This window comes from Globicephala melas, chromosome 12, assembly GCF_963455315.2.
Source record: "Globicephala melas chromosome 12, mGloMel1.2, whole genome shotgun sequence".
Taxonomy (NCBI): Eukaryota; Metazoa; Chordata; class Mammalia; order Artiodactyla; family Delphinidae; genus Globicephala; species Globicephala melas.
The window spans coordinates 32,426,627-32,453,772 of record NC_083325.1 but is presented as its reverse complement, the minus strand read 5'-3'; the positions used below and the strand labels follow the sequence as shown (position 1 = coordinate 32,453,772).

The following is a 27,146-nucleotide window of genomic DNA, read 5'->3' as shown; positions in this document are numbered from 1 at the left end:
TGTCTCAAAGTGTATTTATTTATGAAGGTTAATTCACAATAGTCTTACCAAGGCAAACTATTTTAAACCAAATTAAGTCACTGCTACAAAACTGTAAACTCTAAAATGCAACACAAGTATTATTATAGAATATGGAACTTTGGGGATACAAAATGAATTTAAAATAATTAAATACAGAAAACTTTCAACTTTTTACCAGAAATAGAGGGGAGAGGAACAGAGTTGGCACTGGAGACTCTGGTGCCCCCATGTGCAACAGCAAACCACCATCCAGTCCGGTCGCTGGACACACCATGTGGCCTTCACCCGGAGGGATGCTGGCCCAGAGGTTTGCATCTGGGTCCTTTTTTCATCAGGCAAATCCCACTTTGTTCAATGAGACTCAGAGGATCCCAGAACGTAGTCTAAATTCTCTGAGTGTTGCTTTGGAAGGTTTCAAGTCCAAAGTCTTCAGATCAAATTTTGTTGAGTTTTGTAACAATCAGTACTCTTACCATTTGATCAAATGAACTACAGATGCACAGACCCCTCTTATCTGGACTCCAGTCCAAACTTGAAATGGGCTGGGTAGACAATGTAACATTTTGCAGAAGGCTGACTGAACCTGCAACTCCCATCTCTACACCCTCGGAATCTTTCTTTGACCGCTGAATTGGGTATTCGCTGAAAACAAGATCAAAGTGGTAAGAGGAGATAAGTCTTAGCGTCCGTCATTTTATTCTTATACATATACTCCAATAACTATTTTTATTTCTCACTTGACTACTGGAACTGATAAATACTTAAGGCATCTTTCTAATAATGAGTTGTACGGAAATAAGGAGACAATATTTCAACCTCAATCCCAGCCCCCCAAAGTCTCATAAAGAAGCATTCGATCTACTAAAAACGTTTAAACATCATTTCTGTTCAGCATGAGTAGGTATCTTTTCTTTTACTATGAAAGTCCTAGGTTGATCTAGCATTCTTTAATAAATTGACTTGGTGCTCTAGACATCATTGCCTCAAAAAAGAAAACAGTGATTCCTAGAACATTTGATTTTCTATCAGCTGAAAATATAAATTTATAAAATGATAAGGGCTGAAGGGTAACAGCTCATAACTATGACTTGGTCTAGATTTGAGAGAGGGAAAAATGGAACACCCCTCCCCCATGGAGGGATACAGGGGTATTCCTCCTCAGAAGGTCTTTTAAAGCCTGTTAGGTATCAACTATGATACTACCTTTATTTCAAAAGTGCTAATAGAGACCAAGACTTTAAAAGGCATGAAGCAACTCAGAAGCAGAACAGAAACAGAAGTAGTGATAAGCAGATAACATTCTATTCTTTCTTCCTCACAGACCCTACACCTTCTTTTGATTTTTTTTTTTTTTTTGCGGTACTCGGGCCTCTCACTGTCGTGGCTTTTCCCATTGCGGAGCACAGGCTCCAGACGCGCAGGCTCAGCGGCCATGGCTCACGGGCCCAGCCGCTCCGTGGCATGTGGGATCTTCCCGGACCGGGGCACGAACCCGTGTTCCCTGCATCGGCAGGCGGACTCTCAACCACTGCGCCACCAGGGAAGCCCCTTTTGATTTTTAAAAGGAATAACACATTCAGACGGATAAACAGGTTACAGAACATTTTTCATGTCTCTTGGCAGAGGCTGCAGTTATTTAGTATTTAAAAGATAACATCAAGATTTTTTTTCTAATCCTCCATATCATCTATTAAAGTTTTAAGAGCTCACTGAAAACTAACTGGAAACTAGCAGAAGGGCTCCTGTACAACCAGGGCTGCAAGAGAGATACACAAGTAAGTGGGAAGGGAAGAAAAGCGATCAGGTCAGGACCTGTGCCCCTGGGAGGGGACTCAGGAAAAGGGAGAATACACAGGCGGACGCCCGCCCTGGGGAGTGACTGATGAGAGCTACAGATTGGGCGCCCCCAGTCCCCAGATCCTACGTTGGGGAGACCAGCCCCCTTGGCTGGTTGGAGGGCCGCTGGGACCAACAGGAAGGCTGTCAGAAGCCTAGGCTCTGTTCGTGAGGAGTGTCCACATGCTGGCTTGCCCCCAAGGCAGGGCGGAAAGGTCTGCCCTAGTGGCTGCTGGATTTCCCACAACTGCCTTGGCGTGTGCCCCAGCCCAAGAAAAGCGAACACGCCAGCCCCACTGACTCCACGGCACAGCACGGCACAGGATCTGGGGCAGCTATGATCAGGGAAAAGACTCGATCTTGGAACTCAGAGGCGAGCGGCCCCAGGGCGGAGGCCGGTGGGGCAGCAGTGCCTCTTGCTGGCTCTTCACTCAAGCAGCACACCAGAAGCGGCCTGTACCTCTGATGGCGGCCGCTGCCCCACACAGCTCACCCCTCCCGACACAGGCCAAGAGTCTACACAGGCCCCTCCCGCCCTGCAGTGTGGCTCCACAACAGCGTGGGGCAGAGGGGGCTGGGGACAGTGCTCAGCTGTGAGGGACAAAGGGGACTTGCACCCGTGGATACACCTGAACAGAGCAAGGGAAAACAACTGTGGGCGCCTACACAGGCAGCGCATTAGAGACAGCTTGGACCTTGGTCCGTGGCCAACACAAGCCGAGAGCCCGCACGGGCCGCACCTGCTTCAGCACCTTCCCACTCCAGGGCAAGGGTGCCGGTGGAGGAAAAAACACACTAAGAGAATAAAGCTAGTTTGGGCCGACCCTCCTGGCTTCTGTTCCAGCAACTTGGGATCAGATCCCTACCCTGATAGGGCAATAATGGCCACTGAACAGAGGGGACATCCCACCTCATACGTGGCTCCAGCTCTAGCCCCTCCATCTCCAGCTACATCTCCGACCAGGGTGATAGCTGCCAGCACACCCCAAAGATGTAACTTGTGTCCACGTCAAATCCAGCTCTCTCACCAAAGAGCCTCCCATATGAGAACACCCCTTTAAGACTTAAATAAGTAACTATTTCAACTAAATTCATAGAGGCAGAGAAAGTTAAGCAAAATGAAAAGGCGGAGGAACTGCACTCAACTGAAAAGGCAAGAGAAAACCCCTGAAAAAATAAATAATGAAACAAATAATTTACCAGATAAAGAATTCAAAGCACTAGTAATAAAAATGTTAACTGAATTAGGGAAAAGAATAGATGTACATGTGAAAAATTTAACAAAGAACTAGAAAACATAAAAAGACCCAATCAGGGACTTCCCTGGTGGCACAGTGGTTAAGAATCCACCTGCCAATGCAGGGGACACGGGTTTGATCCCTGGTCCGGGAAGATCCCACATGCCGTGCAGCAACTAAGCCCGTGAGCCACAACTACTGAATGTGCGCTCTACAGCCCGTGCTCCGCAACAAGAGAAGCCACCGCAATGAGAAGCCTGTGCGCAGCAACAAAGGCGCAATGCAGCAAAAAAAAAAAAAGACCCAATCAGAAATTAAGAACTCAATAGGTGAAAAAAAAAAAAATACAATAAGGAATGAATAGCAGTAAGTGATACAAAAGAACACATAAATGATCTGGAAAATAGGATAATGAAAATCACCCAATTAGAAGAGCAAAAGAAAAACAAATCTTAAAAAATGAAAACAGGGACTTCCCTCGTGGCACAGTGGTTAAGAATCTGCTTGCCAATGCAGGGGACACGGGTTCAAGCCCTGGTCCGGGAAGATCCCACATGCCGCGGAGCAACTAAGCCCATGCGCCACAACTACTAAGCCTGTGCTCTAGAGCCCATGAGCCACAACTACTGAAGCCCGCATGCCTAGAGCCCATGCTCTGCAACAAGAGAAGCCACCGCAATGAGAAGCCCGCGCACCGCAACAAAGAGTAGACCCCCCTCACCACAACTAGAGAAAGCCCACGTGCAGCAATGAAGACCCAATGCAGCCAAAAATAAATAAATAAAATAAATAAATTTATTTAAAATAAATGAAAACAGTTTAAGAGATCTCTGGGATAACATTAAGTATACAAACATTCTAAAGGCAGCAAGAGAAAAACAAAAAGCCATATACAAGGGAATCCCCATAAGGCTATCAGCTAATTTTTCTGCAGAAACTTTGCAGGTCAGAAGGGAGTGGCATGATATATTCAAAGTTCTGCAAGGGAAAATTCTGCAACCTAGGATACTCTACCCAGCAAGATTATCATTTAGAATAGAAGGAGAGATAAAAAAACTTCTCAGACAAGGAAAAACTATAAGAGTTCAATACTAAATCTACCTTAAAAGAAATGTTAAAGGGTCTTTTCTAAGTGGAAAAGAAGAAAGAATCTATAGGAAAGAGAAAAGCCCACTGGAAAAGGCAAATATATAGTAAGGGCTGACGCTCAAACACAATGACAAGGCTTTTCCTGGAGACCAATCAGGGTCCTCATGCTCTGTGTCCATTCTATCATAGTGATGTTACCTGAACTTGGGCAAGTCAATTATCAGGAACCGAAAATAAGAATTTCAACCCTCTTCCTTTCTTCTAGAGGTACTGCTCTAATGGCTGAATTATAATATTTCACAAAAGCCTTTGGTCAAAGTTTTCCCATTTTTTAAAAAAACTAGCAAAAAGCATGATTTCAAATATATGAAAAGAATTGTTCATAAGCTACTCTAATATATGGAAGATGTCACTAAAATACATATTTGGTGTGTCAAAAGAATGTTAATATTTACAAAGTATAAAATAAGTATATGAGTAAAAAAAAGGCTTAGAGAGTAATGCTTATGTAATACCATGAAATTTAAAATCATATCAAAATGAACGAAGTCAAAGGAGGAAAAACAGACAAAAAGTTTAATCGAATCCTACTTTACACCCACAAGTAACTTAAAAAGGAGCACTGTGCACTGGTAGGAACTTACTACTTCCAGAGGTGCAGGCTGCCGGCGCCTCCCGCTGTCAGGAAGAGCTCTCTGTTCTGTGGTAGGTGTCGGACCTGCCACACAGTCGATTTATGAGCCTGAACAGAATGAGAGGCACACAAGTGGTTTATAAGTTTATATGATAAAGAAAGACTATCCTACACAGAGAACAGATTTGTGGTTGCCAAGGGAGAAGAGGGGTGAGGGAGGGATGGATTGGGAGCTTGGGATTAGCAGATGCAAACTATTATATACAGGATGGTAAACAACAAGGTCCTACTTGTATTGCGCAGGGAACTATATTCAATATCCTGTGATAAACCATAATGGAAAAGAATGTGAAAAATAATGTATACATATGTTAACTGAATCACCTTGCTGTACAGCAGAAATTAACACAACATTGTAAATCAACTACACTTCAATAAAATAGAGGAAAAAAAGACCATCCTAGAAGAGAAGCCTGTAAAAAAAAAAGATTTTTACCTCTATCACTTCAACAACAATTTCAACAGCTTCTATCACTTCAATTATAGTTACTATTATAAAAGTTAACTATTTTCTGGCACTTCTCTTTATAATGGCTACAGAGAGTTACAGGGGCTTATCAGGAATTAGGAAAAGAACCATTCCTCTTTACTGCTTTACAAAACAAAGTTCTGCTGGATTAAAAAAAAAGATTATCAGATTAAAAGTCTTAACATTTAACCTTATAGTATCATACAAATTACACAAATAATTTAAATATCTCTAGCTCACTCTAAGGAGGAAAAAAGCCTCAAAATACAAAGAAATACTTCTTCCTAAAGGGAAAGAAAGGATAGATTGAACTTCTTTTTAATAAACTTTATTTTTTTAGAGCAGTTTTATGTTCACAGCAAAACTGAGTGGAAAGTACTGAGAGTTCCCATAAACAGAATGAATTTTAATGTAAAGCTCTCAGAGTCTTACCTTCAATTTACACTATTTGACTTGTCTAGTCTTCAAAATAAGTACCGGGAGGACTTATAGACGGTGTTTATGGTTATAATAAGCCCGGGCCTTTATCAGTCATATTAAACAAAAGGATAGAAATGGCAACTGGATGAAGGGTAACAGCTTGTAAATCAATCCTAATAATGCTACATGCACTGTGGAGAATTTAACAAGACAGGGAGAGGGAGAGAGAGAGAGGGAGGGAGGGAGGGAGGAAGGAAAGACTTCTGCTTTACAGAAGCAATGAGACCAGCCAACTTGAGCTAAGCCACACATAAGACACTTTGCATTTTAGCTGATGATCAGTCTTGACATTTGATTTTAATAGTCTTTTAAGAGAATTACCATTAGCAGAGAAAAACACATATCTCAAAATGCACACTTTAAGTGTGTGAGAGTCCTCAAGTGATTAGGTTCAAGCTGTTAAACCTTAATTTGTTTTGTAGCTTAAACTTCTCTTTTTCTCCTGGAAGTTGATAAAAAGCAAAAAGAGGGGAAATGACTTGTTAAAATATACCAGTCATGTATTTGACAGATTTAGCAATTACTGGATTAACTAAACGTAACAAAAAAATTTTGGAGACACACTATAATTTCCCGTTAATGAGACATGTGTTGCACTTGTATTTGGAACAATTTAGTAAGTGCTTTATGTTGTGGACAGATACTTCTGAAATGACAAAGGCAAACAATATTATAGTGTATAGTTAGTTACCTTAAGAATATAGTTCATCAGGCAGTAACAGTAATTTACATGCAATAATAATTATTTTAATAATGAAATAAGACAAAATAGGAAGGTCTGGGAAGTACTACTGACTCCACGACATAGGGAAAGGGAGCAAGGGAGTGAATTTTTATTTCCTGAGCAACTTACATATTTTAATCTTATGGAAACTACAAATCTATAACTGATTTTTCTTTATTTTTATATTCAAGAAAGCTCAGAGTGACATTTCCAACCCATCTCTTGCAAATGACAGGATGTTTCAGCACAAATTTTATGCAATGCCCTTACTCCAGACATCAACTTCAGTTTTTTAAACCAGTGTTTTCCATTTGTGCAGCTTTCTTCATCAATTTTTCTAATGTTGTAATACCAAATGTTTCCCTGTAAGCTACCTAAAATACTATTGGGAACAAGGCAAAGTATGCATATATGTATGTATGAATAAAAAAATTTATATTTACATTGCTACTATGTACCAATCACAGTGATTTGCACTTTAAATAATCTCATTTAATATATCAAACTGGAATATAAAATGTGATGAAATGACATAATGTATATATGTTGATATACTTTGCAAAGTATATAATTAGTATTGAATATATACTGGCATATACCTAAAAGTATATAATTAGGTATTAATACAAATATATATTTATTAGGAAACACCAGGCTAGGTTTTGTTGACCAAATTCCTAAACCAGCTAGTTTTCTTGCGATTGCTCCTAAACTACAAAATAAGAGTCATTACCAACTGAGGCCTTTATTATAATCAAGAAGTCTAGCAGAGAGTGGCACAACACTGTAAATCAACTACACTTCAATAATAATAAAAAAAAAAGTCTAAAATTGACAAACTTTAGAAAAGTACTCTTTGCACAGAAAAGCTTGTCAAGATCCTACAATATATTAAAAATAGTTCCCTTCATACAAAAACCTGGAAGGAACTTGGTGACGCATTCTATTTATCAGTCTAAAACAAGCTATAGCGAATATTCCTCTTCATAGAAAGACATTTCCCTCGTATTTACCTTTTCTGAAACAGAAGCAAAACCTTTGGTTGGATGCTGTGTTCTCATGTCAAAAACATGAAACTTTCCTTCCAGAGACGTAGCTACTAACTTATTCATACTTATGTCTTTTCTGTCAAACTCCAAGCTACATACCTGAAAATAGAGAATGTTTATTAGTGATCATTCATTTAATAATGTTAATTCAAGAGGTTCTTTCAAACTAAGTAAAACAACTTTAACATTATCAGTTCATGTGAAAGTATTTTAAACAATCACTTTATCTTTGAATCCATATATCAAATACTTGTAACTATAAAAATTTCTTCTTGGTTAATAAGATCCACAAAATCATCTAGGGTACCCTGTTCTCGTGGGTACATTTGAAAAGCCATAATTTAGCTTTTAACTGTTATTATGTAATTATTTTATAAAGTTAAGTCAAGGCTGACTAGAGAAAACAGGAGGGAACCACATTCTTCACTAAAGATGTACAACCTGGGAACCAAAAACCTGAAAGTACTTGGGAGGCTATTACAAGTTCAAGCTTCCTGATGTTAGCAGAAGGCCTCTTACTAGGTCATTTTAATACTACACTGCATGGTCCACAGGAGTCCACAGATGGGCCACAGGCGTAGTGACTCACCTGGTACATCACACCACATCTGGGTGTGTGTTCACTTTCTGATGAGAGCATCCCTGATTTTTATCAGACCCTCCAAGGTTAAGCCCCAAAAGGTTAAAACCATACATGCACAGAGGGGTTTTACTGAAATGAGTTATTAGAGGAGCTTTCCTTTTGTAGTAGTTCAGGGTGGGTAAAAACACATTCAGAGAATCTGGAAAGAATCCAAATGTACGTTACCCCATTTTTTATATTTGCCTCCCACCGTAAAGACATATTTCTGAGATCAAACAGCTTGATATCTCCGTTGTCATAGCCAGCACACACTACACGTTCCTCTTGATTGTAAGCACTGCCTGGAAATCAAAACACAACATTTCAGATCTTCATAAATGCTCATATGAAGACTGCTAAAAAAAAACTTACGAAACTACACAGATAACTTGTATCAAATCAGGTGAAGAAATCACATTAGGTAGAATCTCATTTTATTAACCCTGACAGGACATCAAGATTATTAATTTGGTATCTAATATTGTTTACAAGAAAGAGCTCATTCATTGAGATTGTACACTCAAGGGATACATAAAAGTGTTTATTGGATTTCAAATTCTCTCTATTCTCTATTTGCAAAGACTAACAGTTCAAATGGTAGTAGGATTTGGTAGAATAAATACAGCTAGGCTTCCATTGCTTTCTTTGGCAGTAACTATATTTGAATGCCAATAGAAACTACTTTAAACTTATTTATATTTTGCAAAATGTTGTTCTGGTGTTATCTCGTCTTTGCAAGGAAACCTCAGATAAGCTGTGGTGCACTGTGATGTATTTTTAGTTGTATGGATGACTGCACCCAAAGTAAATCTATAATCTGCAGTGAAACACATCCTGCTCGGATCCAGGGATTTTTTTTTCCAGAGTACCTCTTGCTGAGGAAAATGTGTTAGGTGAGAGGGAAGCCCCTGTTAACTGTGCCAGGCTCTGTGGGCATCTTAACCCAATGCCTTTGTTCTCTGCTGCTTGCAACTCCCTTTTTCTTATAAACTCCAGCCCTGCATTTCCACTGTAGGCTCCACCGAGATGACACGACAGCATCTGAAACTCATGATGTCTAAAACTGACCTCACCATCTTCCTTTACAAACCATCATATCCTCTGTGGCACTTCTTCAATTAATAACATCATTCACCCTACATTCAGCCTCAAAATTCAGTCACCTCGGAAATAATCCTTCCCCTTGTTCCTCATCTCAAAAAACCTGCCAAATTTTATTTCTTTTGCCACAATATTATCTTCTGAATCGACCCGCTCTGCTCCCTTCTTATTGCATCTAACCTACGTGTTTCCTGGAATATTGCAAAGAGCTTCGGAACTCATATTCCCTCTGCCACTCACCTCTCTCCCCTACATGACACCAGTTCAGTTTTCCTAAAGCTCTGATCACATCTCATCCTTGCAAAAGCCTCCAAAGGTTTACCACTACCTCCAGACCATCGAAACACCTCTGGCCATGGCCCTGTGCCATCTTTAAGGCTATTCCTACCACCATTCCTTCTCTGTACTTTCCTCCCAATGCTTGCAATCCCCTCCCAATTTCAGTGGTTCAAATGCTACATATCCTTGGTCTGAGGTTAGTATGTTCTTCCTCTCCAGTTATCACTCCCTTGGGATTCCTTCTGCATTTATCCATGCTTCTGTGACCTTTTATCACTCCTACCTCATACTATAATTAATGTAGATAGCATGCCCTCTTTATTAAAATTACAAGCTTCTTGAGGCAAGAATATGAGTCTGTTTCACCTTTGTATGACCACAGCTATGCACATACTTGGCATTTACAAAAACAAACAAACAAAAAATGGTCAAATCAATGGATAAATGTTCTTTCTTTAAATTTAATGTCCTACATTTAAAATGGAACTTACGTCCCTTAGATCAATGATAAAAAGCCTTTAATGGACCCAAAGTTAATTACTTTTTAATTACTACATATATTTTTATATGATGATTCTAAACACTAACTCTGAAATTTCTGCACAAGTGTGCATGTCTTCAGTTTATATTATTGCTTGTAATATATATACACACAGAGTAATTTTAATATACACACACAATGAAATCTCCTCTCAATTTCAGTGGTAATTTATTTTTAAAATCGGAAATCTAAAACTTTCCTCTGATTAAATAACAATTCAATTTAAAAATAACATAAAAAGCTAAACAGTTCACATATATCATTTAATCTCACTTTTATGTCTGTTAACTACACTGGATTATATAAGAAAATAAAGGTTTAAAATGAAATATGGCCCATATCCTTTCTTCCTTTTTTTTTTTAAATCTTTGGCTGCACTGTGTGGCATGTAGGATCTTAGTTCATGGACCAGGGGATCAAACCTGTGCCCCCTGCACTGGGAGGGCAGAGTCTTAACCACGGGACCACCAGAGAAGTCCCGGCCCATATCCTTTAGTAGCAAAAATGATTGTAATTTTGGTGCTCAGTAAGAGATACAAGGGCAAACATCAATTAGTCCTACAAGATCAATATTCATTTTAAGTATATTACTAGAGGAACATGGCTAACAACTTTATAAGAAATAATTCTGTAATGGCATAACTATTTTCTAGAAAATAAACATACTCTGTACATAGCAAAATGTAGGATTTGTTAGGTTACCATTCGCATCTGAGGCTCTACTTAGTTTCACTAATGGCATTTGGTTCTAAACTAGGTCAATATTATCAAGTTAAACAGAAGTACACAATAATAGCAAACATTTTTGAGCACTTAATATCTAAGCACTTTACATGTACTAACTGAATCCTCACAACAACACTATTATTTGTTACTTCCATTTTATAAATGAAGCAAGCAAAAAGCAGAGAAGCTTGATAACCTGCCCCAGGACACACAACCAATAAACAGCACAGTGAGGATTCAAACCTAGGCCCCAGAGGCTGCCATTAAACACCATGTCTATTTGCCTCAATAAACTATCAGATAATCCACAAAACAGACTATAAAGAGACTATCAGGACTTTCTTGAAGCACTGTCCTTTTTACCATCTGATACTTCAAATGCAAGGGTACTTTAGTAATTTACCAAATGCCACCGTCCAACAGTCTCTCTTGTTTTCTCCTTGTACAGGTTCCATATTAGCAACAGGGTCATCTTTTTGCCTTGGGTCCCACACCTTCACGGTTCCTGACATTAAAAAAAGTGAGTTGGCAAAATTCAACAGTGAATGATGACATTTCCTTCTGCATTCTCTTCATACGGCTTCCTATGTACATGAAGATATTATAGATGTTATAGTATCTGAAAAATATTCACATTTTTCTGACTTCCAATTGGGCAAGTTGCACTTAATATCAGAGATATAACCCACGTGTTACTGCCTGATTTGGTTTCCGATTACTAGATACACACAAAAGCCAACAACTGTTCCTAAGTCATCATCAGCAAGGTATGATTGACAAGGCAAACACAAATGTTATGTAATTCAAATCATGTCTTACTTTCTTGGTTTAAGACTAAAACAAATGTAGTATTTATTTAGAATAAAGCCGGCGTCATTTTAATGCTGTTTCCTTACTCTTCATATAATCATTGCCATTTTTCTTATGCAGATGAATAAAGTAATTTTTACGTCTACGATTTCTTATTTGGAGTTTTAGAATACCATTTCATATACAACTAAGTTTAATTTCCCCGTGGCAATAAAGAAGAAAGAAGGAGTTAATAAAAGTAACAAATAATTCTTCTCAATTTAATTTCAACTCCCTCATTTTAATGCAAATTACACGATAACTAACTAGCTAGTGTCACTAACTTTGAGAAACACAAAGACATAATAAAGTGGCTAAAAGGCCTAAGTGAGAACAGGAAAAGGGTAAAAAAATTATTAAAAAAGGATACTAAATCCAGGAAAAGGGAAGATATTCCACTAGACTTATCAGGGATAAAATAAAGTTGGTCATTAAAAAGGCTGCTTCAAGGAGAAATAAATTTCCTACAAATGTGATGAGTTACATCATTCTACAGGGTTCATACAAATTGATAACATTTATATTAAGTCTGTAACAGTTAAATGAGAAAAGAACACAAATAGACAATTCACAAAGCAAAATTAACTAATAAACAAATATAGAAAGAAGTTAACACAAGTCGGAATGGAATACCATTTTATCTCTAAAATTAGGGGGGAAAAAAGGAAATCAATGCTGGTAGGGTAGACTGGAAATCTACCTCATCTACTGTAGCTGATAAGGTAAACAGGTACTTTGGAAAGTTTGACAATTTTTTTAAATCATAAAGTATGATTATTCCAAAAGACCTATATACATGATAATCTTTTCTTCATTATTTTAAAGTCACTCTCCCAAAATAAACAAAAACCTAAAGCAAATCGAATGCTCATTAACAGGGGCATGGCTAAGGACACTGTGACACATCCACAGGATGGAATATTATGAAGTCATTAAAATGATAATTATGAAAACCACATGGAAACAGCAATATTTACCTAAGGACAAAACATTAAATAAATAAGATACAAAATCGTATTTACACTGATAATACATGTAAAATTGTATCTATGACTGGAAAGGAAAACAAATCTAATAGTTATGCTGGTGTAGCAGACTGTTATTTTTCCTTCTATATTCCACACTGTTTCTATGATTGGAAAAAAAATACCTGATTTCTAAAACACAGCTGCTCTTGAGAAACTATTAGAAAATTAAATTCCACTTTTCTTTGGAAACAATTTCCTCATGGTCTTGAGCAGCCACTAAAAAACTAGCTGAACCAACTAAGGTACCAAATCACTTACATATCCCTTGTGAAGCAACAAAAATTCTGACTCTGTTACATTCAGAACAGCTCAGGACACCGAAAGACCTTCCCTTGTTCGTCACTGCAGGCGGGAAAAGCAGAGTTGGAGCTCTTGGAGCTTTCTACAATGCTCAGCGGAAAGACCACAGAACTGCAGTGTTCAAGCAGCTGTCAATATGACCATTTTCACAAGTACTAATTCTGCTTTGCAAAGAAAGAAAAAAGCTGCCACCCACAGTATATCATCAGCTGCCTCAAAAACCTGTAGAGACATTTTAAATCCTCAAGGTTCAGAGGAAACTCTGGTTGTTAATAGTTGAACTAGCTCAAAATTAAAATAGTTAAGTGCTATGCCTCTAACTTGAAATACCCCCGAAGTCTGAAACAACTGAGGGCTATGCAATCAAACCTGCCTATCAAAAAAGTAGAATGTTAGGTTTAGGGGATCAAGGATTGAGGAAGATTTCCACATAGAATATACTGTTGCACAGAGACTTACCTAAAAATAAAAAAAGTAAAATACACAGCATATTCTGACTTACCGTCTCGGCTGCCGGTCACAATTTCAGGTGCCCCTTCCCCGATTCCGAGTCCACCTACACCATCTATAGTATTTATAATTTCTTTATGGCCCTGTACAGAATATACTGGGATCTCTGGAGCTTCCAAATTCCTAAACAACAGAACACAGCTTCTTACTTACACATGCCCCAAATGTTTAGTATACTACTCAAATTTAAGAATGCATGCCATATTGAGATTTCTGTTTAAAAATAAGGGTTTTGCAGTTCAGGTAATTTACACACTTACGTCCACATTTTCCTCTCCACTTTAGCTTCTGTCAAGGCCTCAATGAGAGTTGTCATCATTCAACTTGGAATTCTAAATCCTGAGCCCACTTTCCTCAGTGGTCCTCAAAGATGATCGATCTAGGACCTCTGCACATGAATTACCACGTATGCTTGTTAATAAATGCAGATTCACGGGCTCCTCCCCAGACATAACGAATAAGTATCTCTGGGATGGGGCCCCAAATCTGCTGACTTTCTGGTACACTGAGGTCTGATAATCACTGCTTTAAATACAGAGTAAATGCAAAGTGATTTAGAATATTTCCAAAGTAGTCTTGGTAGTTTGATCTTGGGATCTTTTGAGAGATTAAAATATGAGCAGTGTTTACTTTGTATACCTTTCTTCCTTAATAATATATTATTTTCTCACTGAGTTCCACACTGATTTTCAACTAGTTATGTTTTTCAGTTTATCATCATGCTGGTCACAATAAATATTATAGTCAAACTGGATCAAGTTTGTCTAATTCTAGGTTAGTTAAGTGAAGGGAATGCAGGAAAGTACCCACTCCTATGTGTGTCTGAAGACTACACTACAGGGCTGGGTGAGCGGCTGAAGTAGGTTATGCTAATACACCCTTCTCTTGCCTCCCAGCCCTTGCCCCCCTCTTCTGCTTTTCTACTGGAGCCTCCTTCCACATTTCTTTTTAACAAGTCAGTTTTTAACAACTTATATTTCTTCTTTTTTAATGAACGTAGCTCTTCATGACACGTAATCCCAATTTATTACTGGGCCCAGATTTATCAGTAAAATCTTGCAAATCAAAATTTGAGAAGTTCAACCTAGTTTAGAGTTGATGTTTATCTTTGTGGCGTAATTGTGAAAGCATCAAGAGACTAAACAGGACTGAGGTTCTATTTAAAAGAACTGTTTCCACAGACTTTGAAACATCACTTCTTTTAACATGAAATTATGACTCACCAATGAAAATAAAGCAGTAATACGTGCACTAGACTAGGAAGCTCTATTAGGGAGATAGTCAACCGTTATATTTGTTGCATATTCTTGTGTTGAAATATATTTATTTTAAAAAATAATACTCAGACTGGTCTCTCTCCCAAGTTCTTTGAAAGTTTATGACAGAGCAGGTAAAAACTAATGCATTCTAATAAATGCTAACTTAATTATTAAGTAGTTAAAGCAAGGGGAATTAAAATAGCTTCATTCTATGTTATATTATGACTCTAAGACAGATAAATATATCGATGTAATTTAATTACAAATAGCAAATTCTAAGTTAGAATCAAGAAAGGTCAGAATAGAAAACATAATGTAGGGAAGACAGCTCCTCTAGAACATTACTGTATACTTTACATGATTAAGAGATATTGCTGAAAAGTAATTAAGAGGAATTTCAATTTATTCAACTCTAATTTAAATATGAGGAAATAACTCTAGGTAAAACACGAAAATTAAAAGCACTTGGGGGATTTCCCTGGTTGCGCAGTGGTTGAGAATCCACCTGCCAATGCAGGGGACACGGGTTCGAGCCCTGGTCTGGGAAGATCCCACATGCCGCAGAGCAACTAAGCCCGAGTGCCACAACTACTGAGCCTGCGCACCTAGAGCCAGTGCTGCAACGAGAGAAGCCAACTTAATGAGAAGCCCGTGCACCGCAACGAAGAGCAGCCCCCCGTCTGCCTCAACTAGAGAAAGCCTGCGCACAGCAACAAACACCCAATGCAGCCAAAAATAAATACATTTATTAAAAAAAGAACATTATAAAAGCATTTGGCACACTTGTGATTTTGCTCATTCGAAACAGGTTTATCTTGATTTACTCAACAGATGTGTTCCTAAAAACTTGTACTCAGCTAAAGCATTAAAAGAAAAAGTTTTAATGAATTGAGAGTTCTATGTTAAAAAATTAAAACATACAAAAATACAGTGTTTCATTCTGTAATGCCAAGTATCTTTTAAAAATGTAAATGATATCTAATGTTTTAGTGTTATACACGAGCATTTTTATATACTGTATCCTTCATGGTGGAGGGGAAGAGCCCTTTATTTACAAATATGGATCTTAAATGCTAGCAACAAACAGCATGTGTGGAAATAAATATTAAAAACATTATTTGAAATAGCTAAAGAAAAATAGGTTAGTATTTTAAAATGGATATTGAACATGAAATCTAAAAATATATATGAGGTAACTGTCATATTCTCATAAATAGTTAAAATTTAACAAAAAACATTTCAAAGTTAGAATTCTTTCAGAGGAAGAGTAACACAACTATCAAAAAAATTGCTTATCTCATGTCTTAACACTGATGAAATAATCTTACCATATATGAAGGTTTCCAGCAAAATCTCCAGTAGCTAAGTATCTCTGCTGTAAAGATGTGGCACCAAATGTTCCACATTTAATGGGTTTGGCCTTTTCAATCTTGATGTAAGGGAAAGAGAGAGGATACATTATTTATGTAAGCAGCTATCCATAATCCACGATATTTATGGCTCTATTATGGGAATTAAATAAGGCACACAATAAAAAAGGCAATTAAAACGTTTTCTGATTTAAAAAAATGATCATGCTTTTCCTTTAGTCATTTTTGTATAGTTTAAAAGTACAAGCAGACCTCAGAGATATTGCAAGTTCGGTTCCAGAACACCACAATGAAGCAAATGTTGCAATAAAGCAGGTCACATGACTTTTTAAGTTTCTCAGTGCATGTAAAAGTTATGTTTATTCTATACTGTAGCCGTGCAACAGCATTATGTCTAAAAAGACAATGTACATACCTTAAATAAAAAATACTTTATTGCTAAAAAATGCTAACCACTTTCTTTGCTCATCCATTAAGAAGCAACTCCTTATCCATTAATGTTCTCTCATAGGATTGCAGCAATTCAGTCACATCTTCAGGCTCCATTTCTAATTCTAGTTCTCTTGCTATTTCTACCACAACTGCAATTACTTCCTCCACTGAAGTTCTGAACCCCTCAAGGTCATCCATGAGGGTTGGAATCAACTTCTTTCAAACTCCTGTCCATGTTGAAATTCTGACCTCTTTCCATGAATCACTAACGTTCTTAATGGCATTTAGAATGGTGAATCCTTTCCAGAAGGTTTTCAATTTACTTTGTCCAGATCCATCAGAGGAATCATTAGCTATGGCAGCTATAGCCTTACGAAATGTATTCCTTAAATAATAAGACTTGAAAGTTGGAATTACTCCTTAATCCATGGGCTGCAAAATGGATGTTGTGCCAGCAGGCATGAAAATAATGTTAACCTCATGGGTACATCTCTATCAGAGCTCTTGGGTGACCAGGTGAATTGTCAATGAGCAGTAGTATTTTGAAAGGCATTTTTTTCCTGAGCAGTAGGTCTCAACAGTGGGCTTAAAATACTCAGTAAAATATGTTGTAAACAGATGTGCTGTTATCCAGGCTTTATTATCCCATTTATAAAGCACAGCCAGAATAGATTTAGCATAATTCTTAAAGGCACTACGATTTTCAGAATGGTCAATGAGCACTGGCTTAAAATTAGAGTCACCAGCTGTAATAGCCCCTAACAAGAAAGCCAGCTTGTCCTCTGAAGCCAGGCACTGCCTTCTTCTTTCTAGCTATGCAAGTCCTACGTGGCATCTTTTTCCAATAGAATGCTGCTTCATCTACACTGAAAATCTGTTGTTTAGTGTGCCCTCCCTCATGAATTATCTCAGCTAGACCTTCTGGATAACTTGCTGTAGATTCTACATCAGCACTAGCTGCTTCATCTTGTACTTTTATGTTATGGAGACATTCGTGTGTTCACCGGAGAACTTTTAACTTCCTTCGAGGACTTTTCCTTTGCGTTCACAACTTGGCTAACTGTTTGGTGAAAGAGGCCCAGCTTTTGGCCTATTTCGGCTTTCAACATGCCTTCCTCCCTGAGCTTAAACATTCTTAGTTTTTGATTTAAAGTGAGAGACCTATGACTCTTCCTTTCACCTGAACACTTAGAGGCCGTTGAGGCGCTAATTTCAATATTGTTGTGTCTCAGGGAATAAGGAGCCCAAGGAGAGGGAGAGGGACGGGGAACGGCCAGTCAGTGGAGCAGTCGGAACACATACAACATTTACCAATTAAGTTTGCAGTCTTGTCGGGGTGTGATTCGTGGCACCCCAAAACAATTACAACAGTAACATCAAAGATCACTGATCACAGATCACCAGAACAAATATATTGTGAGAATTACCAAAATGTGACACAGACACAAAGTGAGCAAGTGCTATTGGAAAAATGATGTCGATAGACTTGGTCAACACAGCGTTACCAAAACCCCGCAATTTGTAAAAAATGCAGTATCTGCGAATGCAATAAAGAGAAGTGCAATAAAAGGAGGTATGCCTGTATGTCCAAAGGATGAGTTTTGCCTTTCCTCTCACCTCGCTAATGAGACATTCAAATGCTGGCACCTCTAACACCTTCACTGGTTTGCAAATATGCAGATTTCAGCATTTAATGTGGTATTCTTCTTTAAGATCCTCAAAGAATAAGGACAAAATGAAGGTATTATTCTTTCCAAGTGACTAAAGAAACAAAAATGCTTATGCGTCTCTTATAGTTTTCCCTGCAAAACCCTATAAACTGAGAATGGTTATGTCCTCTGAGACCCCTTCAGCACACAGAGGTTTGTATACCTGTGTGCACCAAAGGCACTGCTGTCAGCATGGATTAGCCAATCTTTTGAGGTTTCTTTAATTTGAAAGGCTATTGGGAGTTCCCTGGCAGTCCAGGGGTTAGGACTCTGCGCTTTCACTGCGGAGGGCCCGGGTCCAAACCCTGGTGGAGGAAGTAAGATTCTACAAGCCACACAGTGCGACCAAAAAACAAAAACAAAACTATTGGTCCAAGTATTATATATAACAGTTGACCCTTGAACAGCACAGGAGTTAATCCACATATAACTTATAGTCGGCCCTCTGTATCCGAGGTTCCTCTGCAACCGTGGATTCAACCAGCCTTGAACTGTGTAGTACTGTAGTATTTACTCTTAAAAAATACCTGAGTATAAGTGACCCGTGCAGTTCAAACCCATGCTGTACAAGGATCAACTGTAATCACATCAGTAAAACAACCACATGCAAACTCCACCTGCCCAAGTCACTGAATCAGTCAGTCTCTCTTGGAGTCTACCTGTCCGGCTGCCTTGGCCCCCGGAAACTCTAGGCAATATGGAATTGAGGGCTGCCCCACACCACACTCTAGATGTATAATAGCACCTTCCACTTACTGTCAGCCTAAACAGGGCAAAACAATTTCTCTTATTTAGTTTCTTACAATCTTTTTTTTTTAATTTTTAATTAATTTATTTTAATTTTTTTATTCCTAACATTCACAAAAGTAATACGTGTTCCCTATAGAAATTCAAACAAAACTGTGGAATCTAGAAAAATGGTACAGATGAACCGGTTTGCAAGGCAGAAATAGAGACACAGATGTAGAGAACAAACATATGGACACCAAGGGGGGAAAGCGAGCAGGGGGGAAATGGGAGATTGGGATTGACATATATACACTACTATGTATAAAATAGATAACTGATAAGAACCTGGTATATAAAATAAATAAAATTAAAAAAAATTCAAACAAAACCAAAGACTGAAGGATGAAAAGTGAGTTTCCCTTCGACACGCCTCAGAAGTAATCCCCACTCTTCTAGACCCTTTTCTACACATGGACAACCACATATGGATTTGTTTTAATATGCAGAGGGTCATAATATAGTGTTCGTTAACTTGATGTTTTTTCACTTAGCAGTATATCCGGATGAACTTTTTTCCCCTCCACAGAGCTCCCCAGTTTCTAGGGCACCTCCTCTTGTAACCCTTCAGTTGCTGAGCCGATCTTCCACCCCCCACTCCACCAGGTGGGTCCGATTCACATACTTTGTGAAAATAATTTCCCCGCCACTTTCAATGTTTGGTTGGGCATTTCCACATAGGATATACATAGCAATTTTCAAAGAAGAAAATAAAATTCACGTAACACAAACTATAACTGAACTTTTCCTTCATGATTCAAAAGCCATCAACATATGCTCCAGGGCTTTGGAAACTCCCACCTTGCTGAGCTTTATCACTGTTTGGGATCTGGATAAATTAGCAGTTACTATGTAGCCTGGTCTAAAATAAAGCATTCACAGCCTCCTTGGAATTGTCCGGTAAACTTTGATTAAATTGTGTTTAATCAGTCGCCTATAATAACACGGTTGTAAAAGACCGTATTGATGAGAAGCACAAAACCACAGAATGTTATTTTTCTCCTTTTTAATATAGGTGGTCCAGGAGAGCATCAGTTATTCACTACACCAGAAAACTGATATTCATTTATTTCAGCTATTTTTCCAATTTTATGAAAAACCTATCTCACAATGGGGCAGCATGGAGATCAAAATCTTGTCAATTTAACAAAGCAGACAGTTTCCAACTCCAAATCACTTATGTTCTCCTCACCATCCCCTCCCCCAAATAAAAGTACCTGAAATAACATATTAATAGTGATATAGCGGACTTCCCTAGTGGCGCAGTGGTTAAGAATCTGCCTGCCAATGCAGGGGACACAGGTTTGATCCCTAGTCCGGGAAGATCCCACATGCCGCAGAGCAACTAAGCCTGTGCGCCACAATTACTGAGCCTGCGCTCTACAGCCCGTGAGCCACAACTACTGAGCCCACGTGCCACAACTACTGAAGCCCATTGCCTAGAGCCCGTGCTCCGCCACAAGAGAAGCCACCGCAATGAGAAGCCCACGCACCGCAATAAAGAGTAGCCCCCGCTCGCTGCAACTAGAGAAAGCCAGCACGTAACAACGAAGAGCCAACACAGCCAAAAATAATTTTTTTTAAAAAAGGAAAGCTTTGCTTAAAAAAAAAAAAAGTAGTGATATAGCTAATCATCCTTAATTAACTAATTAATCACTGTAGCTAATCACCTAATCACACTATTAGAACACACTTTTTTTTGGCTAAACTAATTCAGACTTCCAACTGAGGCCAACTGATAAAATAGCTACCCACCTCTTCCTCCCATTTGTCTCCCCCAGCACCAAGTCACTGATAATGGCTCCCATGATCTCCCAAGGCAGAGGGTGAAGACAGGCCTCTCAGGCAAGAAACAGGCGGGCCCTGATGGACAGGAATATGCTTCCAGGGATTCGGGTATTAAGAGCTGCAGGAGGGCTTGCACCATACACTGATAAAACTCTCTGGGAAAATTCTTCCCCAAGTAGCCCTGGGAAGACTGGTCACCCATTTTCTTCTCTTCCACCAGCTAGAGCATTCTGCTTCCTGTAATTCCACTGCTATCCCCGGGAGCCTCTGGTCGGATCTCTATTCTTCTTAGGCCATGGAAGAGATAAAAGCTGACCCCTACTTTTCAGTCCCTACAGTAAGCACACAGTTCTAAGAGTTTAGTGCTGCTAATAAAAAATTGGGAAGCAAAAGCTTTCCTGTTATGGCTTTACCTAACTTTTGCCTTTAGGCCCTTTGGAATAGAGAAACCATGCAACTGGAACCACTGATCTTCCAGTACCAACATAAATTCTCTTTCTCTCTCTCTCTCTCTCACACACACACAGCTAATGGATATGTTTTACTCAAATTTAGGTTTTCTTCAGTAATTTTTTTAGCTTGTCTATTAGGAAATACTAGCTAATAAAAACCAATAAGAAAACCTGGAAATGAGGATTAAAAATTTTATGTATGGTTACTTCTTGTGACCTAAAGATCAGAGTATGTATAATATAGTCAGATTTTTCTACTGGGAAAACCCTTCCTTGTGCAGAGATGGAACTGATTATTGCAATATTTCATGGTGTTCTAAAAACAGCACCATAATGTCCAGATGTTCTGACACCTGAACACATCTGAGAATTCCTACCTTAGGAGAAACCAAACTGGGAACCATTCCATTACATGATGGGCCCTATACTAGTTTCACATTTGTCATCGCAGATTCTAAAAGTGGGTTTTATTGCAAATACAATGAATGAAATGAAACAACATGTATCTACATTTAGAGGCACAGACTCACAAGAGTAGTACAAAGGCCTGTGGTATATAAAATGTACAAAGCCCTTTGAAGTCTGACCTTGCCTGTCTCTTTGACCTCATTTCCTGTTTCTCCCCTTCCACACTCCAGCCACACCTGCGGCTTTTTGTTCTTCAGATTCACTGAAGTCACTTCTACCTCAGGGAATTTGCATTTACTGTTCCCACTGCCCCGATTGCTCTTCCCTCAGGTCATCATGTCCTCTCCCAACTCAGATTTCAGTTTAAATGTTACCACCTCTAAGAGGCCTTCCCTACCCTTCCAAATCTGAAGTGAAACCCCCAAATCACTATCACTTGCCCTCTTTAATCTTCATTTAACTTATCAACAAAATTCTTGTATTCATTCAATTACCTATCTCCTCCCTTTCTAGAATGAGTACCAGGGGAATGGGGCCGTGCCCAACTTGCTCAACATGTAGATGGTGCTCAACATTTGTTAAATGAAAGTATAAATGAACATGGATTAATCGCTCAGTCCTAGCGCTGGGGAGAGAGAAACCACTGCCAGAGGTCATGTTCCTATTTCTCCCACCATGTTTTCACCTGACAGACTGTACAGTTTCCGGTGTTGTTTATATGCAATAATGAAAATGGCACCCATACATGGAACACTAATGTATCAGACACTATTCTGGATGCTCTTCTGTACTAGACCATCCTTTCTCTTTCTAACACATGCAACTGCAAACTAAGTGTTTGAGACACCCCTTTCCAGATGAGGGACAGGCTCGGAGGACTAAGTGACTTGCCCAAGGTCCCCAGAGCCAAGTAGATTCCAAGCTCCTTCCACTAAACTACGTTGTCTCCAGGCCTGTATGTAAATCAATTAAATAAACATTTTCTTATGTAGCCCCCATTCTGTCAACCTGAGTCATCAGAAGTACCAAAGAAATGTTCCAATCCTGAACTAGACTGGTGAAGTAAATGAGGCCTGAATTAAACCTACTTTCAGATTTGTGTCCTTTGGTTTTACCTTCATTCATGTCTTTATTTTTTTTTTTTACATCTTTATTGGAGTATAATTGCTTTACAATGGTGTGTTAGTTTCTGCTTTATAACAAAGTGAATCAGTTATACATATACATATGTTCCCATATCTCTTCCCTCTTGCGTCTCCCTCCCTCTCACCCTCCCTATGCCACCCCTCCAGGCGGTCACAAAGCACCGAGCTGATCTCCCTGTGCTCTGCGGCTGCTTCCCACTAGCTATCTACCTTACGTTTGGTAGTGTATACATGTCTTTATAAAATACAAATATATGGTATTCATGCTTCCCTGATTCATCCTTAAATCAAATCTCTTTTATCCTTGTATACTTATATCAAAGATTTATAGGTACTAGTGGTCTGTTCTGCAAGAATCAAATTAAACTCAAAATATAGAAACCTACTGAAAAATAAACTCAAATGTATAAGCATCTTGTCATCTGCACTGCAGCGAGGGCTGCACTTTGCTCAGAAAGGCTGAGCTATGCTGGCAAGTGGACTTAAAAAAGCAGAGGTGTTTGCTCTTTCCTTAGACATTCATGGAAATCATAATAGTAGCTAAATTAAGAGGACACTGGAATGAAGCTAATTTTTTTTATAGCTCATAAAAGGGCCCCCTCCCTGTCCCTGTTAAATCTTTTACCTTTGGAAAAGGAAAGATGCAAAGAATTCAGCAAACACTTAAAACTTTTCTTGTTGGAAAACTGGGTAAAAAAAATAAAGATCTATTTTGCGAAATTTGTCCCACAAAGAAAATTAGTATATATTAACTTTTGCCATATGATACTGAAAATGACCATCAGTGATGAGCATATTTGACCTAGCTGTTGGTTCTCTTTGCTCTAATAAGTTAACCTGACTAAGGAAGCCCAGGATCCATAATTCCCAGCAGAGCTATTTTTGTTCTGTCTGTGGGTGGGTCTAGTACAGCTTGTCAGTGTCTCCTCCGCCACATCCTGGCACCACTTAATTAACGTTAAAAGGTTTAGTCACCCAAATGTTAACAAGCAGTGAACTCTGCTGCACAGGGGCTAAAAAAGCAGAACTTTATTAGCCTATTACTAATTTTTAAAGTGTAACCAACCCCAACTGTGATTCCACTTTGCAGGGCCACCCTAGTCCTTTGGGCCAATTAGAAAAACAGGTGCCCGCTATGGGCTGAGGGAAGTCTCACACACGCAAGGCTTGATGAGAGACAGAGATGGATTACAGCTCTCTCTTGAACCCTTGGCCAGACACCTGTGTGCACTTCAACAAACTGCTTAACCATATATAAAGGCCCTGCCTTCACTCCATATCTATCTGCTTAGTAACAAGATAAGGAGGCACCAACAAATACCCATTTGCTTCCTTCATTTTATCTTGGACAAGACTTGAATTCTACAAGGATATAATCAAGTATGGTTCCTAATATTTTAACAAATAGTTCATCTAGCCCAATGATAGTCAACCCTAGTACTTATTAGAATCACCTGGTGGAAGTTTAAAAAATACCGATGTAAAAAAAACAAAACAAAAAATCGATGTCCAGGACTCACTCTAGTCTAGAGGCGAGAGTCCCAGTGCATCAGAATTTCTAGGGGTGGGACCAAGGCACGAATATTTTAAAACACACAGACAGACAGACAGACACACACACACACACACACACACACCACAATAGCAGCAATACACATTCGGGTGATCCTGATGCACAGTAAGAGTTGAGAATCACTGAGATTGTATTTAACATATATTCTTTCCACTGCATCATCACAGCTAAATACAATGTAAGCTCTCAAATTTGTTTGTGCATTTGTTTTATCCTCTCTTTAGACAGTAGGTTCTTTAGGAGGAGGGACTCACCTTTCAAATATCTTTGGTTCTTCTTTAGCGTAGTACCTTGAAATGACAGGTTCTCAATGGACAGTTTATGGTAGAAAAAGAGAAGAGCCAAAGGATATAGGCAAAAATATAAAAAGTGGTTACTCCTAGTGTTGAGATGGGTGACATTACTTTTCTCCTTTTTCCTATCTATATTTTTGGTATATTCTATCATGAACACACATTACTTTCATTAAAAAGCAAAGTTATTAAAAAAAAAAACCTGCTAGAATCTTCCAGAATCTCTAGAATAGACAAAGAGCACTGTTTCTCTTTACATAACAAGTGTATTCCTGAAATGTACCCAAGTCATACAGCCTTATAAAAAGAAGTCAGGAGTCTATAGATACTCTCTGGTTAAGCTTTGACTAGTATTTGTTCCTAATAATTCACTTTTCTTTCTGCAATTCCAATGTTTCCTATTTGTTCCAACTCCTGACCCCAAGTGATTAATGATCATCAATAAACCAATATTTAAATGTCCCAAGTTATATTTTTTTACAGACATAAATTTACTCATTCTTTTAACAAGTAATTTATTGTGCGGCTGCTTCTTATATAACACATTAAAGAAAGAACTACTGTCCTTACTCTCCGGGAGCTTACAATCTAATTAGAGATACATGGGACAGAATGATATATTTCTGGCACAGATAGTAAGTACCATAGGAATGCAATGTAAAGAAAAGTTACTTTGTGTTGACTGGGGACTAAGTGATGAACAACATAAGGAAAGGTAGAAAAGAACAAGCCATGTTTAGGAGTAGAGTGCCTGGCTAGAGAAGACAAACTGAACAAGAAAAGTGGCATTCATAGAAATTTAAAGTGGGATGAGCCTTATGTACCTTCGAATGTAATCCTTCCTATTGCAAGTGTATTCACCCTTTACCTACCAGTTTAAGCCCTAAAAGCCGTAACTCCTCCAAGCAGATTCTCTCCATAGCTTTTGGTCCCTGGAGTTACAGACTTCCCTGCAGTCTATTAGGACTCTAAACATCTGAGTATGACTGATCTTTTTTTTTTTTCAGGCAACCCAAATAAAGACATTTAAAAAACTGTAAACAGGTATAAAAGTGTTATTTAATATAGTTATTCTCCAATTCTTTCACTAGTAATCTTTTACAAAACTTGTAAACCTGATCGTGCCACACCCTGCTTAAAGCCCTTCAGTGATGTCCCATTTTTCTTACAAAGAAAGGCATAAATCTTTTAAATGACCTACAGCTCTTGCAATGTCTGGTCCCTGCTTACTACTCTTTTTGTTTCTGAAGGAGATAAATGTGTCACCTATCGCTGAGCTGCTTCCTCTGGAGCTATCCTCTACTCCTAATTTGGCCTAGTTAGCTTCTACTCAACCCAAATCTGTTTTTTTGTTTTTGCTTACTCTCTTAGAGAATTCATCTCGGTTTGTGTTTTATGTATCATTGGTTTGATTCTTTAACTGATTCTCTGTCTCACTAGAAAATAAAGTCCATGATATCGGGGACGTTGTCATTTACATGCCTGGGAATACCAGGCAATCAGCTGATACTTGTTGAATGAATAATTGTTGTTAGATTGTCTCCTCCGATTACATAGCAGGCAGTCCAGTGCCTGCTTTGGCTCTGCTTGTCTGAAAAAGCATTTTACTAATTTGTACCTATTAAGAGACTCTCGACAAACAACTGCGCGCTGCCCAGAAAGGCCTCCAATTTAAACAGGAAGTCGTTACGTCACTTCCACGGGCCTCGCGCTAGACTGGGCGAGTGGCTCTGGGGTGGCTGGAGGAAGGGACCCGCGGCGCGCGGATGAACTAGCCCGACGAGAATTCAAGTCTCCAACCAAAGCGTTTTGCCTCTGAAGTATTCCTCAATCTCGGTCAGCTTAGCTTCTCCCGCGCAGCTCGAGCGGAGCTCTGGGGGGACGCTGAGCAAACGCTTTGGCCAAAAGGAATACAGACTCCCCCCGCCCCGACCCCCAAGATCCGCACTTACCCCCCAACGGCAGTCCCAGATCTTGGAACTGGGCAGTCTCGAGCCGGCACCTACCTCCCGAAGCAGCTTTAGGTCCCCCTGCTGGATCTCATACAGCTGAATGACGCCGGTGCCGCGTGCGAAGTTGCCCATGGTCACAAATTTGGCGCTGCAGGGCACCCACTTACAGTCAAACACCGTGTAATTGAGGCCCTTCTGGATATGGGTGATGATCTGAGGCTTCTCGAAGGCCGACATGGTCCAGCCGATTGATTTCGCCTCCGCCAACAGGCACACTGCCGACAAACCCTGACAAAACACTAACCTGGAAACCAGACTCCAAACGTCAAGAATAGTTTGTCCCTCCCGCTTGCCGTACGCGCCCGCAGACGCCCTAGCAAGTTGGTTTTAGGTGTCTCAGATAATGCCGGATGCTCTACTGAA

At 39.1% G+C, this 27,146-nt stretch overlaps 1 protein-coding gene across 1 annotated transcript; it reads right to left on the bottom strand.

Moving 5' to 3' along the window:
• On the bottom strand, positions 1-27,060 carry DNAAF10 (dynein axonemal assembly factor 10). Its single transcript, XM_030877417.2, has 8 exons — positions 26,778-27,060; positions 16,144-16,244; positions 13,549-13,679; positions 11,273-11,374; positions 8,409-8,524; positions 7,565-7,699; positions 4,829-4,926; positions 1-663 (listed from the first exon to the last, which is right to left on the bottom strand). The coding sequence occupies exons 1-8, from the start codon at positions 26,958-26,960 to the stop codon at positions 456-458; spliced, it is 1,074 nt and encodes a 357-aa protein (XP_030733277.1). The 5' UTR covers positions 26,961-27,060; the 3' UTR covers positions 1-455.
• Positions 27,061-27,146: the final 86 nt, after the last annotated feature.

Bases quoted from the DNA above. Each gene is read 5' to 3' on its own strand.
- DNAAF10 (XM_030877417.2), bottom strand. From the start codon at position 26,960: ATGTCGGCCTTCGAGAAGCCTCAGATCATCACCCATATCCAGAAGGGC. The intron at 7,700-8,408 runs GTAACGTACATT...CTCTATTTTCAG, and splicing joins AGGCAAATATAAAAAATGGG to GTATGTAGCTTGGAGTTTGA. The intron at 4,927-7,564 runs GTAAATACGAGG...CATTCTGTTCAG, and splicing joins TTGCTTCTGTTTCAGAAAAG to GCTCATAAATCGACTGTGTG.